General features: G+C 33.3%; 2 protein-coding genes across 8 annotated transcripts in view; one reads left to right on the forward strand and one right to left on the reverse strand.

Moving 5' to 3' along the window:
* The first annotated feature begins 267 nt into the window (after window positions 1-267).
* LOC132097907 (LIM/homeobox protein Lhx8) lies at window positions 268-3,970 on the forward strand. Its single transcript, XM_059503897.1, is given in 9 exon segments — window positions 268-498; window positions 500-580; window positions 1,187-1,318; window positions 1,427-1,548; window positions 1,630-1,850; window positions 2,889-2,989; window positions 3,186-3,281; window positions 3,416-3,575; window positions 3,739-3,970. Coding segments are annotated over 9 exon segments (1,128 nt in total). The 5' UTR covers window positions 268-360; the 3' UTR covers window positions 3,816-3,970.
* A 1,829-nt stretch (window positions 3,971-5,799) lies between these two features.
* slc44a5b (solute carrier family 44 member 5b) overlaps window positions 5,800-13,583 on the reverse strand; it is a 38,257-nt gene continuing 30,473 nt past the window's right edge. For 5 of the 7 annotated variants that reach the window (XM_059503899.1, XM_059503902.1, XM_059503898.1 and 2 more), the window contains 10 exons: window positions 13,420-13,512; window positions 12,096-12,183; window positions 11,677-11,939; window positions 11,465-11,559; window positions 11,180-11,283; window positions 10,888-10,961; window positions 10,350-10,420; window positions 10,033-10,121; window positions 8,719-8,803; window positions 5,800-6,871 (listed from right to left, as the gene is read on the reverse strand). In XM_059503899.1, the coding sequence (XP_059359882.1) occupies window positions 6,720-6,871; window positions 8,719-8,803; window positions 10,033-10,121; window positions 10,350-10,420; window positions 10,888-10,961; window positions 11,180-11,283; window positions 11,465-11,559; window positions 11,677-11,939; window positions 12,096-12,183; window positions 13,420-13,512 (1,114 nt within the window). In that variant the 3' untranslated portion in view covers window positions 5,800-6,719. Of the gene's footprint in view, window positions 6,872-7,442; window positions 8,389-8,718; window positions 8,804-10,032; window positions 10,122-10,349; window positions 10,421-10,887; window positions 10,962-11,179; window positions 11,284-11,464; window positions 11,560-11,676; window positions 11,940-12,095; window positions 12,184-13,419; window positions 13,513-13,583 lie in introns of those variants that run through there. The other 2 variants (XM_059503904.1, XM_059503905.1) reach the window with 1 other exon arrangement.

Raw genomic sequence — 13,583 nt, forward strand, 5'->3', positions numbered from 1 at the left:
TAAATTGATTTTTTTTTTCAAAGTGATGTATTCCGTCCACAATATTTCCACCATTTCCCCTTAAATTACTACCAGAAGAAGAAAAGGACCCGCCTTGAAATCGCGGCAATTAAGTGTCAAGAGTTTAATGAGACCTCTTCACCTTTGGGTTGCTCTGGTGGCGCGTTTTTGCCGAACGCGGGGTTTTAATTGGTGTTATTAAATAAATCAATTCTCTTCTTCCACTGATTCTTCAGAGGTTTTGATTGGCATGCGTAATTGATACGTTTGGGCTGAAGGCATTATGTGTGAACCGTTTCCGAATCCTTAAAGCGGATTTCAAGTACATAATATACTGCAAGAGTCGGACATGTCTTAACAATGACTAGAATTCTGGAAGTCGTATATGTAGTTTTGGTAATTGTTCTGGTTGTCATGGTGAAGAGGAGAGTGGGTGATGTTTATTGGATGAAGCGCGCACATTTAAAGCCGGCATGTTTCGTTGCGACATTCGGAAATCCGAAGCGCTTTCACTACAGTCATGGATCGCAGTGAGGATTTTATCAGCAAGTGCAGAGGTGTTACAAGCGACATTTGTAAGGTAAATATAGCCTACATATTTATATGAATCTACGATGTTATAGGTCGACTTTTTTGCTGATATTTATGGCTAATTCTTTGGGTTTTATTAAATTAGCATACTTTAAAATCTTAAATAGTTTTACAGTTTTTGTGATACACGTGTGATATTAATAAATCCTAGAATAAAGCGTTAAATAATGACAATAGCCTACCTATGAGTTGCCGCCGATGTAATGTTACCGATAACCTACAGATCATAAGATCCGCCTCACTCAAATGCAATATTTTTATTGTAAAACGGAGCTTTTTTTTTGTTACAATTTTTTTATTAAAATTTACATTTAATTTAAAAATTTACATTTAATATGTACATAAAATGTTAATCGTGTTATCAAATGAATTAAATGTAGAATTAGAAATTTTATATAATTTATAAGACGCATTTGCCTAACCCAATGCGTTTATTTGTGCTTTACAGAAGTGTGCAGTTTGACTATATAATCAATAATTCGTTACATTTATATAACGCTTTTCTGGGTACTCAATTAGGCTATAGTTGTGTGGAACCAATACAATTTTCTGTATGTTTGAAATGTTCGACCAAACAGAATTTCTGCTTCTTCAGAGTTCATCAGAACTTCTGAATGGCCGGTCTTCTCCATCTGCTCTGCCTCAAACAATGGCATCTGACGCTTTCCCAGGCAAAGCAGTTTGCACAAGATGTAGAGAGGACATCCTAGACCGCTATCTGCTTAAGGTGAGAAGGATCCTTGTTAGTTAATATTTATTCCTTTCATTGACAATTTAAAATGCTGTATGATCTATTCCATCAGTTGAGTTGAATAAAATCTCTTGTTGAATGCAGGTCAATGACTTGTGCTGGCATGTGCAATGCCTTTCATGCAGTGTGTGCCAAACTACTCTGAGCGGACACACAACCTGCTATGTTAGAGAGCGAGAGGTCTTCTGCAAACTAGATTACTTCAGGTATTCTGAAAGGTGTACATTATGTATATGCAGACAAAATGTTTCATTATGTATTTAACTAAATCTATTATGGCTTGACAGGAGGTATCGAGCATGGTGCTCGTGCTGCGGTGAAACGGTTCACTCCACGGACTGGGTGCGCAGGGCGAAGGGAAATGTTTATCATTTGGCATGTTTCTTGTGCTTCTCTTGTAAGAGGCAGCTGTCCACAGGCGAGGAGTTTGCTTTGGTTGGACAAAAATTGTTGTGTCGAGTTCATTACGACAGCATGCTGGACGAACTCAAAGGTGCTGCTGAAAAAGGTAAGTTGAGAGTCCTGCATGAGTGAGAGTCCACAGGGGTGTGCTTTAACTCTATAAAGCCTGCTGTATTATCATTGATAATCATATTTCTAAGACTTCTAAATTATCAACATGATCTTGCATAGACTTTGCTGAAAAAAAAACTACATACAAGCTTTTTGGTGTAATTCCAAAAATGTCTACCTTTTGGGTTGTGATATGTGTCTTTTTTGGTGTGAAATATTTACTGATTGAAGTGAAAAATAAAGTAAATGTAATATATATATATATATATATATATATATATATATATATATATATATATATATATACAGTACAGACCAAAAGTTTGTACACACCTTCTCAGTGTGACTCTACAATTTACATAGTCATGAAAATAAAGAAAACTCTTTGAATGAGAAGGTGTGTACAAACTTTTGGTCTGTACTGTATATATATATATATATATATATATATATATATATATATATATAGATAGATAGATAGATAGATAGATAGATAGAAATATTTCAAGATGAACACTTATTTGAACAACTATTTGATTATCCATACATAATGTATTAGAAAAATCAAGTTAAGGCTTTTGATGAATGTTTATTTCTCAGTTATTGCATTGCATTATGTTTTGCCCCAATAATTAAAACTACAGATTTGATCATAAACTGATTAAATATAATCTTGCTAAGACACCTTATTGTGAGAAACTGTATGATATGTATAAGAATTTCATGTAAGAAATCTGCAATAAATGTCACTGATTTAAAGGTTTCAGAATTTCATGTACATTTTTTGCCATATATATATATATATCAGTAGCTTCATTAAACTGCATATTTATGAAAAAAAATGACTGTTCTTTCCTGCTTTATTATGAGCTCCTTTATTACTAGTTTTTTTTTAAATGTCTTAATATATACTAATCGAGTAACTCCTTATGAAGAATGAAGCAGTTGTTTGGTTTTGATGTCTTCTGATTCGTAGCATGCTCAGTATGTCTTATAAATAATTACATCTTTGCCTTACCTTTTATAATTTCAGGAAAAAACGTCTCTCCTGAAGGTGTGTTGCATGCAGGCTGTGAAATAAACCAAAAACCATCTAAAAGAGCACGTACCAGTTTCACTTCAGACCAGCTACAGGTAAACAACAGCATTGCTCTCGTGGTGCAATATGCATCACACACTGAGTTCTGGAGCTTTGGGGTTAATAAAATGAAGTTCAGTATAAGCAATAATGGATCCCTGCTATGTTTTTGCTACTTGGAATCAAACCATGCTAGATAGTTCCCCTCTGGCTTAATATTTCTGAGACTATTTTGATGTTTGTGGCTTGCAGGTTATGCAGGCCCAGTTTGCTCAGGACAATAACCCAGACGCACAGACACTTCAGAGGCTTGCTGAACAGACTGGCCTTAGCCGACGCGTCATTCAGGTTACATTTCTTTAGCAATTTCTGAAGTGCCTAAATAAAGCCGTCTAAAAATGTTAGCATGGTTTATTGTATGTGACAACAGAAGGAAGCTCATATGCTGTCTAAGTAATTTCTTTGAAATCCTTTCTGGTCAGGTTTGGTTTCAAAACTGTCGCGCCCGTCATAAGAAGCACATTTCTGCCCCTGGTTCAGCAGTACAGACAGGAGATATGTCTTCACTCCAGTCCGTGTCCACTCTGAATGAGCAGCACTATTCACACACATCCCTGCTTACAGCCCTGCACAGCATTGATGGTGAGATTTGAGGAAATCTAGTACAATCAGATAAATTCTTTAAATAGGACATAAGTACATTTACTAAAACTGCTAATGGAAAAGGTATCCAGTGTTAGGATGACATAAAATTGTCCCTGCGTGTTTGTGCTTTTGTTAATAGCTTTGTTTGTCTTGTTTTTAGTGCACACACCGTCATCTCTACTCTATCAGCCGTTACTGTCCCAAAAATCAACACATTTACCAATCAGCAGCAGCTAAACGGTTTACAACTCAATGTCGTGCCAGTTGTTTTAACTACATTTATGTTGCGGATACCTTTGTATTTAATGTATTCAATTATGTTTTCATTAGTGCTGTCAAACAATAAATCGCATCCAAAATAAACGTTATTGTTCAAATAATATATGTGTACTGTGTATAATTATTATGTATATATAAATACAAACACGTGTATGTATATAATTAAGAAAAATATTGTTTATATAATATATATATTTAAATATAATATAAATTATATGAATTGAAACATATACATGTAAATATTTTAAATATATATACTGTGTGCCTGTGCTTTTTTTTTTTTACATACATAATATAAACAATATATACATATATATTATGTAAACAAAAACGTTTATTTTGGATCCGATTAATCATGATTAATCAGTTGACGGCATTCATTTTTATTTATTATTGTGTGTTTTGTTCATCCCATGTGATTTAATTAAAAATAAATAACTTGTCACATGTCTATATGAAATACTTTATTTTCCTAAATTATCCTTGCACTTGGATTACATCATACAATGTTATTAAGCTTTACAAAATAGCGCAATATGTTTACAAAAATAGTAAAAATGTGTACCACACTGTAAATGAAGATAATTAAATAGTTACATATTAATAACATGATTAGACAAGTGTTAAACTCGAAATACAATTTAGATTTCAATAATGAACATGTACTCACTGTATCACTGTTCACATTCAAGTGTTTTTAAACAACATAAAACTAGTAAAGAAACACTCTTAATACTTAGAAAAACTATAGAAAAACCACAGCAAAAAAAAAAAGTTTTTTTTTTTTAAAGTTATTAAAATAAACAAATACTTAAAATTAATGGCATCAAAATACAGTTGAAACCAGATATTTACATACACTTCAGAAAAAAAAAAAAAAAAATTCTTTACTGTCATACATTAAATCAGAGTAAACTTTTTCTGTTTTAGATCAATAAATAAATAAAAAACATTTGTTAAATATCATAATCGAGCGAGGGAGAACTTTAATGTATTTTTTAATCACTTTCATCAAAGTCAGAAGTATACATACACAAAGTTTAATGTGTCTTTAAACAAAAAGTTAATTGGTGGCACACCTGTGGATGCATATAAAGGCACACCTGAAACATCATGGGAAAATCAAGAGAAATCAAGACATCAGGAAAAGAATTGTGGACCTCCACAAGTGTGGCTCATCCTTAGGTGCAATTTCCAGATGCCTGAAGGTCCCACGTTCATCTGTTCAGACAATAATACGCAAGTATAAAAAACATGGGAATGTACAACCATCATACCGCTCAGGAAGGAGACGGATTCTGAGTCCCAGAGAGGAAAGTTTTTTGGTGCGAACTGTGCGAATCAACCCCAGGACAACAGCAAAAGACCTTGTAAAGATGCTTGCTGAAACTGGTAAGACCGTGTCATTATCCACAGTAAAACGAGTCCTGTACCACTATGAGCTGAAAGGTTACTCTGGGAGGAGAAAACCATTACTTCAGAACAACCATAAAAAACTCAGACTACAGTTTGCAACTGCACATGGGGACAAAAATCGTAATTTTTGGAGACATGTCCTGTGGTCTGATGAAACAAAAATTGAACTGTTCGGCCATAATGATAAACGGTATATTTTGGAGGAAAAAGGGCGAAGCTTTGAAGCCTCAGAACACCATCCCAATCATGAAGTATGGGGTGGTAGTATAATGTTTTGGGGCTGTTATGCTGCAGAAGGGACTGGTGCACTTCACAAAATAGATGGCATCATGAGGAAAGAAAATTTTGTGGATATATTGAAGCAAAATCTGAAGACATCAGCCGAGAAGTTAAAGCCTGGGCACAAATGGGTCTTCCAAATGGACAATATCCCCAAGCATACCTCCAAATTAGTTACAAAGTGGTTTAAAGACAACAAAGTCAAGGTATTGAAGTGGCCAACACAAAACACAGGTCTCAATCCCATTTGTGGGCGACACTGAAAAGTCGAGTGCGAGCAAGAAGGCTTACAAACCTGATGTTATTGTTAAGTTATTGTTATTATGTTAATATTTATTGATCTAAAACAGAAAAAGTTTACTCTGATTTAATATATGACAGTAAAGAAGTAAAAGTTTTTGTGTTTTTTTAAGTGTATGTAAATATCTGGTTTCAACTGTAGGGGCAGAAATTAGTTCACATAAAATAACTACCACTACTCTGTACACATATTCATATCAAGGTGTTATTAAGATAAATTCAAGTCCTTCCTGGGCTAAAATGAAGTATGAATGGACACAAAAAAAAAAAATCACACTAAAGGAGTGTAACCAGTGTAACCTCCTACTGCTAGAGAGCACTGGGCCTGATGAGAAAAGCAGTTGGATGGACGAATAAGAGCAGTAATGAAAGAATAAATAGAGTTATAAGCTCTGCACAGCAGAAAAGGAATCATATCAACATGTGGTTGAGGTTAAAGAGCTGTTAACTGCGTGTTGGTATAAGGCACTTCAGCTGAACTGCAATTACAAATGGAAAACTTACAAAAGTTGAGCAAAATTCATTTAGTGAAGAGCGAATAAATGTTACCAGTTATTTTCTCAATATGAGAGAAGTGTCAGTTTCACCCCACATGGGTGCTAACAAATGGTCATATAAAAGACAAGAATTGGTTATAAAAAAAAACATTTCAACATCCATAAACATGAAATAATCTCAATTAATTTAGTTGCTTACTGTCAATTATATTTACATGCATAATAAACAGAAATATGCAGATCAGTACAAAGATTCTTGTATTTATATTTTTGGGCTTCTAATGAGATTTATAATGCAAAACTATCTACATACTTAATATTGCTTACATAAGTCCATTTACCATAATAACCAGAATCTGTGTTTTACATGTCAGTGCCTTTTGTTTGGTTGCTCCTTCTTTTGTTTTCTGCGTTTCTTTTTCTCCTCTGGTCTCTTGTTCTTCTTGTTGAGGATGGCACGCAGGCTGCTGGCCATGTAATACGGCCGGGTCGCCGAGCCATCGTTCTTCTCCAGATCAAGCACTGAGAACAGGAGCACAAGCAACGTTAATGCCAACCAATCGCTCATCTGATTTTGGAAACAGTGATTCCTAGATGAACACAAAGTTTGAAATAGAAATATTTTGTAACTTTATACATCTTTACTTGAACTTTTGAGCAATTCAATGTGTGCATGCTATTAAAAAAGTGCAATAAAAGTATTACTTTTTTTTATTTTATTATTTATTCTTACCACAGACTTTTGAATGATAGTGAATCACTGTTTAGGCAAAAACATTAAACAGCAAAAACAGTTTTTAACACTGATAATAAGAAATGTTTCTTGAGCACCATATCAGAAGGATCATGTGAAAACCCAGCTTTGTCGCCACAGGAATATATTGCATTTTTAAATATATTAAAGTAGTTCTTTTAAATTACTCTTTTACTGTAAATAAATGCAACTTTTATGAGCATAAGAGACTTCTTTCAAAAAAACTTAAATATTACACAGGTTTGAACAGCATATATCATTGGAAGCTGAGAATGTAATGAATAATACTGCTAATAAAATTTGTTAGCATTCTGAAAAATAAAAGATTCAAACCATTCATGATATTTAGTTCAGCTTTATTCTAATGGAAATTTTTATTTTATTTTATTATTATTATTTTTTTTTTTTTTACAAAACTTTCCCCCATTAAAAGACATCTTGAATACTGAACTTCACAGAGTAGACGCAGCATCAAACCGGTCTACAAAGTTACAAAAAAATGGCTTTTATGTTCCTTTTATAAATTGAACTTGAAAAACTTTCAGATTGATTCCAAAAAAAAAAACAAAGGAGGTTAGCACTCTTCCTTTTAAACCAGGCACAGTTACTAAACACTGCCATCAGAACACCTGAAAATTCATAGATTCTATCAAAACATGGTTATAAGAGAAGAATAAACACTGTATCTAATAAGATCCCCCCAATACAATAGCATTTTCCAATAGATTATGACAAAGTTAATCTTAAAATCATGTGGACTAAGAATTCAGTCAATCCATCCACATGCACATCAATGTACTGTATGAACTTCTAAACAAAAATGACATGAAAACAAAGGACTGCATAGAAAGAGAAAGAGGATGCTTATAAATATATAGAATAACTTGCTTTCATCATCGATTACCAGAGTATTATCAGACCTTTGCTCCAGAAGACAAACATGGGTAAGGCAATGATGGACAGAATTATCAGCAAAAAGAAAAAGAAGGAAAAAAGTATGGGCAACAGTACAGCAGGAGTCAGTCAGTATCAGCAGACAGTGCAGAGAGAAGATTGCTTCTATAAATGCTATCTGATTCCATATCCCAGAAGGCTTTGCTGTGCTGCGGGAGAGATGCAGCGTGCTACAGTACTAGCACTGTTCTTCACATCCCACTGAGGGGACGGTTTCAGGACACAGCATACTTTTTGCCTCCTTGATCAGTTTTGTTAAGTATCCTGTGCAGGCCTGGAGGCATGTAATACGGTTTGGAAGGACTGCCATCGTTCCTTTCAAGATCTTCACCTGAATGGTGTCCCATCAAATCAGACAACAGTTAAGGAGGAAAGACAGAGGGTTTCAAGGAAAAGGGTAAAAGAAATAAGAAAGCAGAGTTAGTCAGCAGTAATGCAGAAGAAGTGAAAAGAATTAATACACAAAGATTACATTAGAATTATTGTTAGAGAACAGAAGTGATCAAAGTAATTGCACAGAGAAGTAGAGGAAAGGTTAAGGAAGACCAGTAGGTGGGTATGCACAGTATTTATCAAGGGGACTAAACCAGCTTTTTAAAGTTCAGTGTTTATTACCAAACACACATAAGTGAATTCTGCAGATGTAATAAGGTGTACTTACAGAAGCATAGGAACAATGTATCTACACACATGGCATAGACGTTAAAGAACCCGTGTGCAATCATATATGATCCAAATATCACAGTCTGTGAATGGGGGAAAAAGATTAAAAGAAAAATGAAATTAGAATACATTCAGGGTCCCAACATCTCTCTTGATAAATGCATTTCAATAATGTTTTATTAAATATATATGTGTGTGTGTGTGTGTGTGTGTGTGTGTGACCCTGGACCACAAAACCAGTCTTAAGTGTCAATTTGAATAAAGCTCTCCATTGATGTATAGTTTATTAGGATCGGACAATATTTGTCTGAGATACAACTATTTGAAAATCTGGAATCTGAGGGTGCAAAAAATCGTCTTTGAAATTGTACAAATGAATTCTTAGAAATGCATACTACTAATTAAAAATTACATTTTTATATATTTACGGTAGGAAATGTACAAAATATTTTCATGGAACATGATCTTTACTTAACATCCTAATGATTTTTGGCATAAAAGAAAAATCTATAATTTTGACCCATACAATGTTCTTTTGGCTATTGCTACAAGTATACCCCAGCGACTTAAGACTGGTTTTGCTTAAGACTGGTTTTGTGCTCCATTACTTAATATTTAAAAACACAAAAGAGAGCAGACAAATATATATATTTTTTAAATGCATTTCTTAATATATATATGCTACACACACAAGAAACAATTAAAAAATATATATATAATTCTTACATATACATATATACACATATATATACATATATATACACATACATACACACACATATATATATACATATATATACACATACATACACACACATATATATATATATATATATATATATATATACACACATACATATATATATACATACATACATACACATATATATATACATACATACATACATACATACATATATATATATATATATATATATATATATATATATATATATATATATATATATATATATATACGTGTGTGTGTGTGTGTGTAAGAATTATATATATTTTTATTTGTTTCTTAAATAAAGGAACAGATATATAAAAATGTGTTTATATATGTGTGTGTTTTTGTGTGCAAGAATTCTTTATATTTTTAAATAGTTTTTTTTATTAATAAACAGATATATAAATTGCATTATACACATACACAGAATATTTTTTTTATATAATATATTGATTTATATACATAAATCACTAAAGACTGATTAAGAATTTTGTTAATACACTTAAAAAAATTATAAAATGCAAATTAATAAATAATATGTATACAAATTCTAGAACATGAAGTTGTATTGCTTGTACTCACCAGCAGAGGGACCCAATAATAATTTAATGACGGCACCTCTTCCTGGATTACTGGTATTTGGCGGGTGAAGAAAAAGAATGCAAGGACACCTGCAAAAGCATATTTACAACATCAGCAAGAGAAAAATAGAATGAGATAGAATCAAAAAGAGATAGAATGGCAAACAACAAGACATCATCAATCATTTTTGTGTTTAGAATTTATATGCATCAAGGCAGAAGGTGTATGCCATGTCTGGGTTTGTGGTTAAAGCCCCCTGACTCTATTAGTTTTAATGTTGGCCTGTCTGTATGTCACAGATGAAACGGTTGACTCACCCACACTCCCTGAGATCAGCAGTTTCCCCAAGAACAGCAGGAAGTCAGTCACCTTGTCCAGAACCGCAACTCTAGAGAAAAACACCCAGAATAATAAATAGATGCTATATATAGACAGATTTAGTCTTGGAGCTCCTATGTAAATTAACATTTTTTTTTTTTTGCAGTTTATTAGAAAACAATATTTGTCCAAATATGAGTTGTACCAGACAAAGATGTTTTTTTCTCCATGCATGACTTGTGCTAAAATTATGCTTCACAAGTCGAACACAAAAGAAAAACATCAGACAACAAAACATATTTCTTTAATGACATGGAGGGAACATTTAGCGAACTTTGACAGTGATAAACTTAATTAAAAAAAAATAACATCCTAAAAATGTTCTGGAAATGTCACAATAACTAGTAATAATAACAAATTCTCTGACAGGCGTGTGTGTGTGTGTCTGTGTGTGAGAGAGAGAGAGAGAGACAGAGTCCTTGCAACTTCACACCTTGACAATGACATTATAAATGTAGCAGCTGTGCAGAGTTTTACCTCATAACGTTCCTCATTAACAGGAAGAAAGCATCTCGCGCAGAGGCACAGAAATTCTTCCCATATATTGAAATCTGAGGACATGAATCAAATCAAACAATAAATGTCAATGCATTCCTTCTTTCTGTCAGTCTGATTGATTTTTGACAACACAGGTTCAACATTGGCTTTCATATTTAAATAAATGAAACAAATTAGTTATCCACATTGAAAATACATGCTGTTATATGGTACTTATATATAAATATATATATACAGCATAAAGTTTGCTTGAAAAAGTGGAGTGACTCACCATAATGTAAGCATTCCTGTTCATGAACTTGATGAAGTGCTCTAGGCACCAGAAACAGCATTTTAGGCAGCACAGCAGGAAGCGTGTAAATGCATTGTGAGCACCTGCGACAAAAACAGAAGAAAGAGAAGCACCATTATTCACAATTTATTCTACACTATACAATATATTGTTGAAAAAGTCTTCTTGATAGCTTTGTGGAAACTGTAACAAATTGAGACATCTGAGACCATCACTGATGACGAAAACGAGTCAAAGTTTTAAAAATTAAAATGTGATTCATGCCTTTCAGTTTGTGGTCGAGGTACTCCAGAATAATCCGGATGAACTGTACAATGGACAGAATCAAAGCTCCAAACGCAAGAGAGCCTGTGTGATACCTGGAATAACATTGTGATGTGATTACAGTGAACTATTCATTTCAGTCCGGCAGCTCTCCACTCAGACACAATCAATCATCTACAAGCTTCTAAGACCATAGTCAGATGGCAACAAACCTTAAAGCCCTGCCAAAGGATGAAGCCAAGGGGGAAGGTGGGATATCTTCTGGCTTCCTCAAGGCCCAGTAATACGAGGCGAACGCCCCGGCGAGGGTGCACTGACCCAGAGCGATGGTGAAATTCACCAGCCAGAGGAAGACCAGCAAATTGCAGAGCTGAAGAACAAAGATGTAACGGTGGTACAAACTCTCCCCACCGTAAAAAGCAAATGTGCACTGGGAGCCCGGACACTGTTTAGTCACGTTGGATTGACTGAAGGTCTGAAACACATCAAAGAGATGGGAAGGCATCACCAATGTGACACAATTACTAAATCTGAATCAATATAAGGGATTTAATATTTCAAATGTAGTACAATGAAACCTATACACTGTGTATCTTAGATGATCACAGATTACAGGAGGGATAGTTCTTACCTCTGGGTCACAGGTGAGGTTGTTATACTTGCAGTCAGGTAGCGTTGACATTACTTTATATACCGCGTCACCAGATGAAGCCAGGAAACTGAAAGAAGTTGTGGTTAAGGAAAATACAATACAAACTAGCTAAAGCTAAAGTGTGTAATATCTTTGCCACCGAATGTAACTGCTAAAATAAAGACTGCTGCTATAAATCTTGTATGGAAGCTGGTTTCTGCCACAGAAAGAAAAAATAGGGCAATTCTGTTTACATTTTCACAGTTACAGTTATCTCATAATTCAGTTTTTCTTCTTTTGTTTTCTGCCATGTAATAAAAATTCTGACATTTTTGTCTAGCAAATGTGAATTTATATAACACACAATTCAGATTTTTCTTTTAAGAACTGCTACAAAGTCTGTTTATACATCTCATAATTATCAGAATTACAAGAAAAAAGTATGAATTGCGAGATTCATCCTTCACAATTGTCTTTAAGATTTTTTCAAGATTTAGTTTTGTCCCAATGCCGTACATTATAACAAAATCTATTAAACCTAAAAAGGTTTAATTATTCAAATTATTAACCAAAGGTTTGAATTATTTTATATTTAAAAAATAAACTATTAAACATATTTTTTAAACAATTATTATTTTACATCTGTACTAATATATATATATATATATATATATATACATACACACATATATACACACACACACACACACACGCATCTAAAAAAATTAATATTGTGAAAAAGTTTTTTTTTTTTTTTGTAACTTAGGAATTAAAAATGAAAAAATACACTTATATATTCTAGGTTTCATTACATGTAAAGTAAAATATTTCAAAGTTTGTTTCCCCCACGATATTCACATTTTTTTAGATGGACCTGTATATATACAGTAGTCTTAAGTGTCAATTTTTCTACATCGAGATTTTATACTAATAAAAAATAAGATATATTAATGGTGATATATTTATGGTAGGAAATTTTCTAAATATCTTCATGGAACATAATCTCTACTTAATATACTAGTTGTTTTTGGCATGAAAAAAAATAATTGAGAATTTTGACTCATACAATGTTTTTTTGGCTATTGCTACAAATATACCCCAGTGACGTTTGTGCTCCAGGGTCACACACACACACACACACACACACACACACACACACACACACACACACACACACACACACACACACACACATATATATATATATTTTGTAATTTTTTTTTATCTATTACATAATTAATTACAAATATTAACAAATTTCCACTTAAAAATTAAGAAGTACTAAATGTCATTCAGCATTCAAATGAATTTCGAATTTGGATACACAGCTGTAACAGCCCAGTATGCAATGCAAAGGGCCAGAAGCAGGAAGGTGATGATGGGATAGAACAGTGTTGACATGAGGCAGCCAATCGCCCTGTAGGAAAGAGAGAGATAACATATAAAACAACATTTGACAGCTTTGTTTCAGGCGTTTTTCCATTCTTT

Source organism: Carassius carassius, chromosome 21 (genome assembly GCF_963082965.1).
Source record: "Carassius carassius chromosome 21, fCarCar2.1, whole genome shotgun sequence".
Lineage (NCBI taxonomy): Eukaryota > Metazoa > Chordata > Actinopteri > Cypriniformes > Cyprinidae > Carassius > Carassius carassius.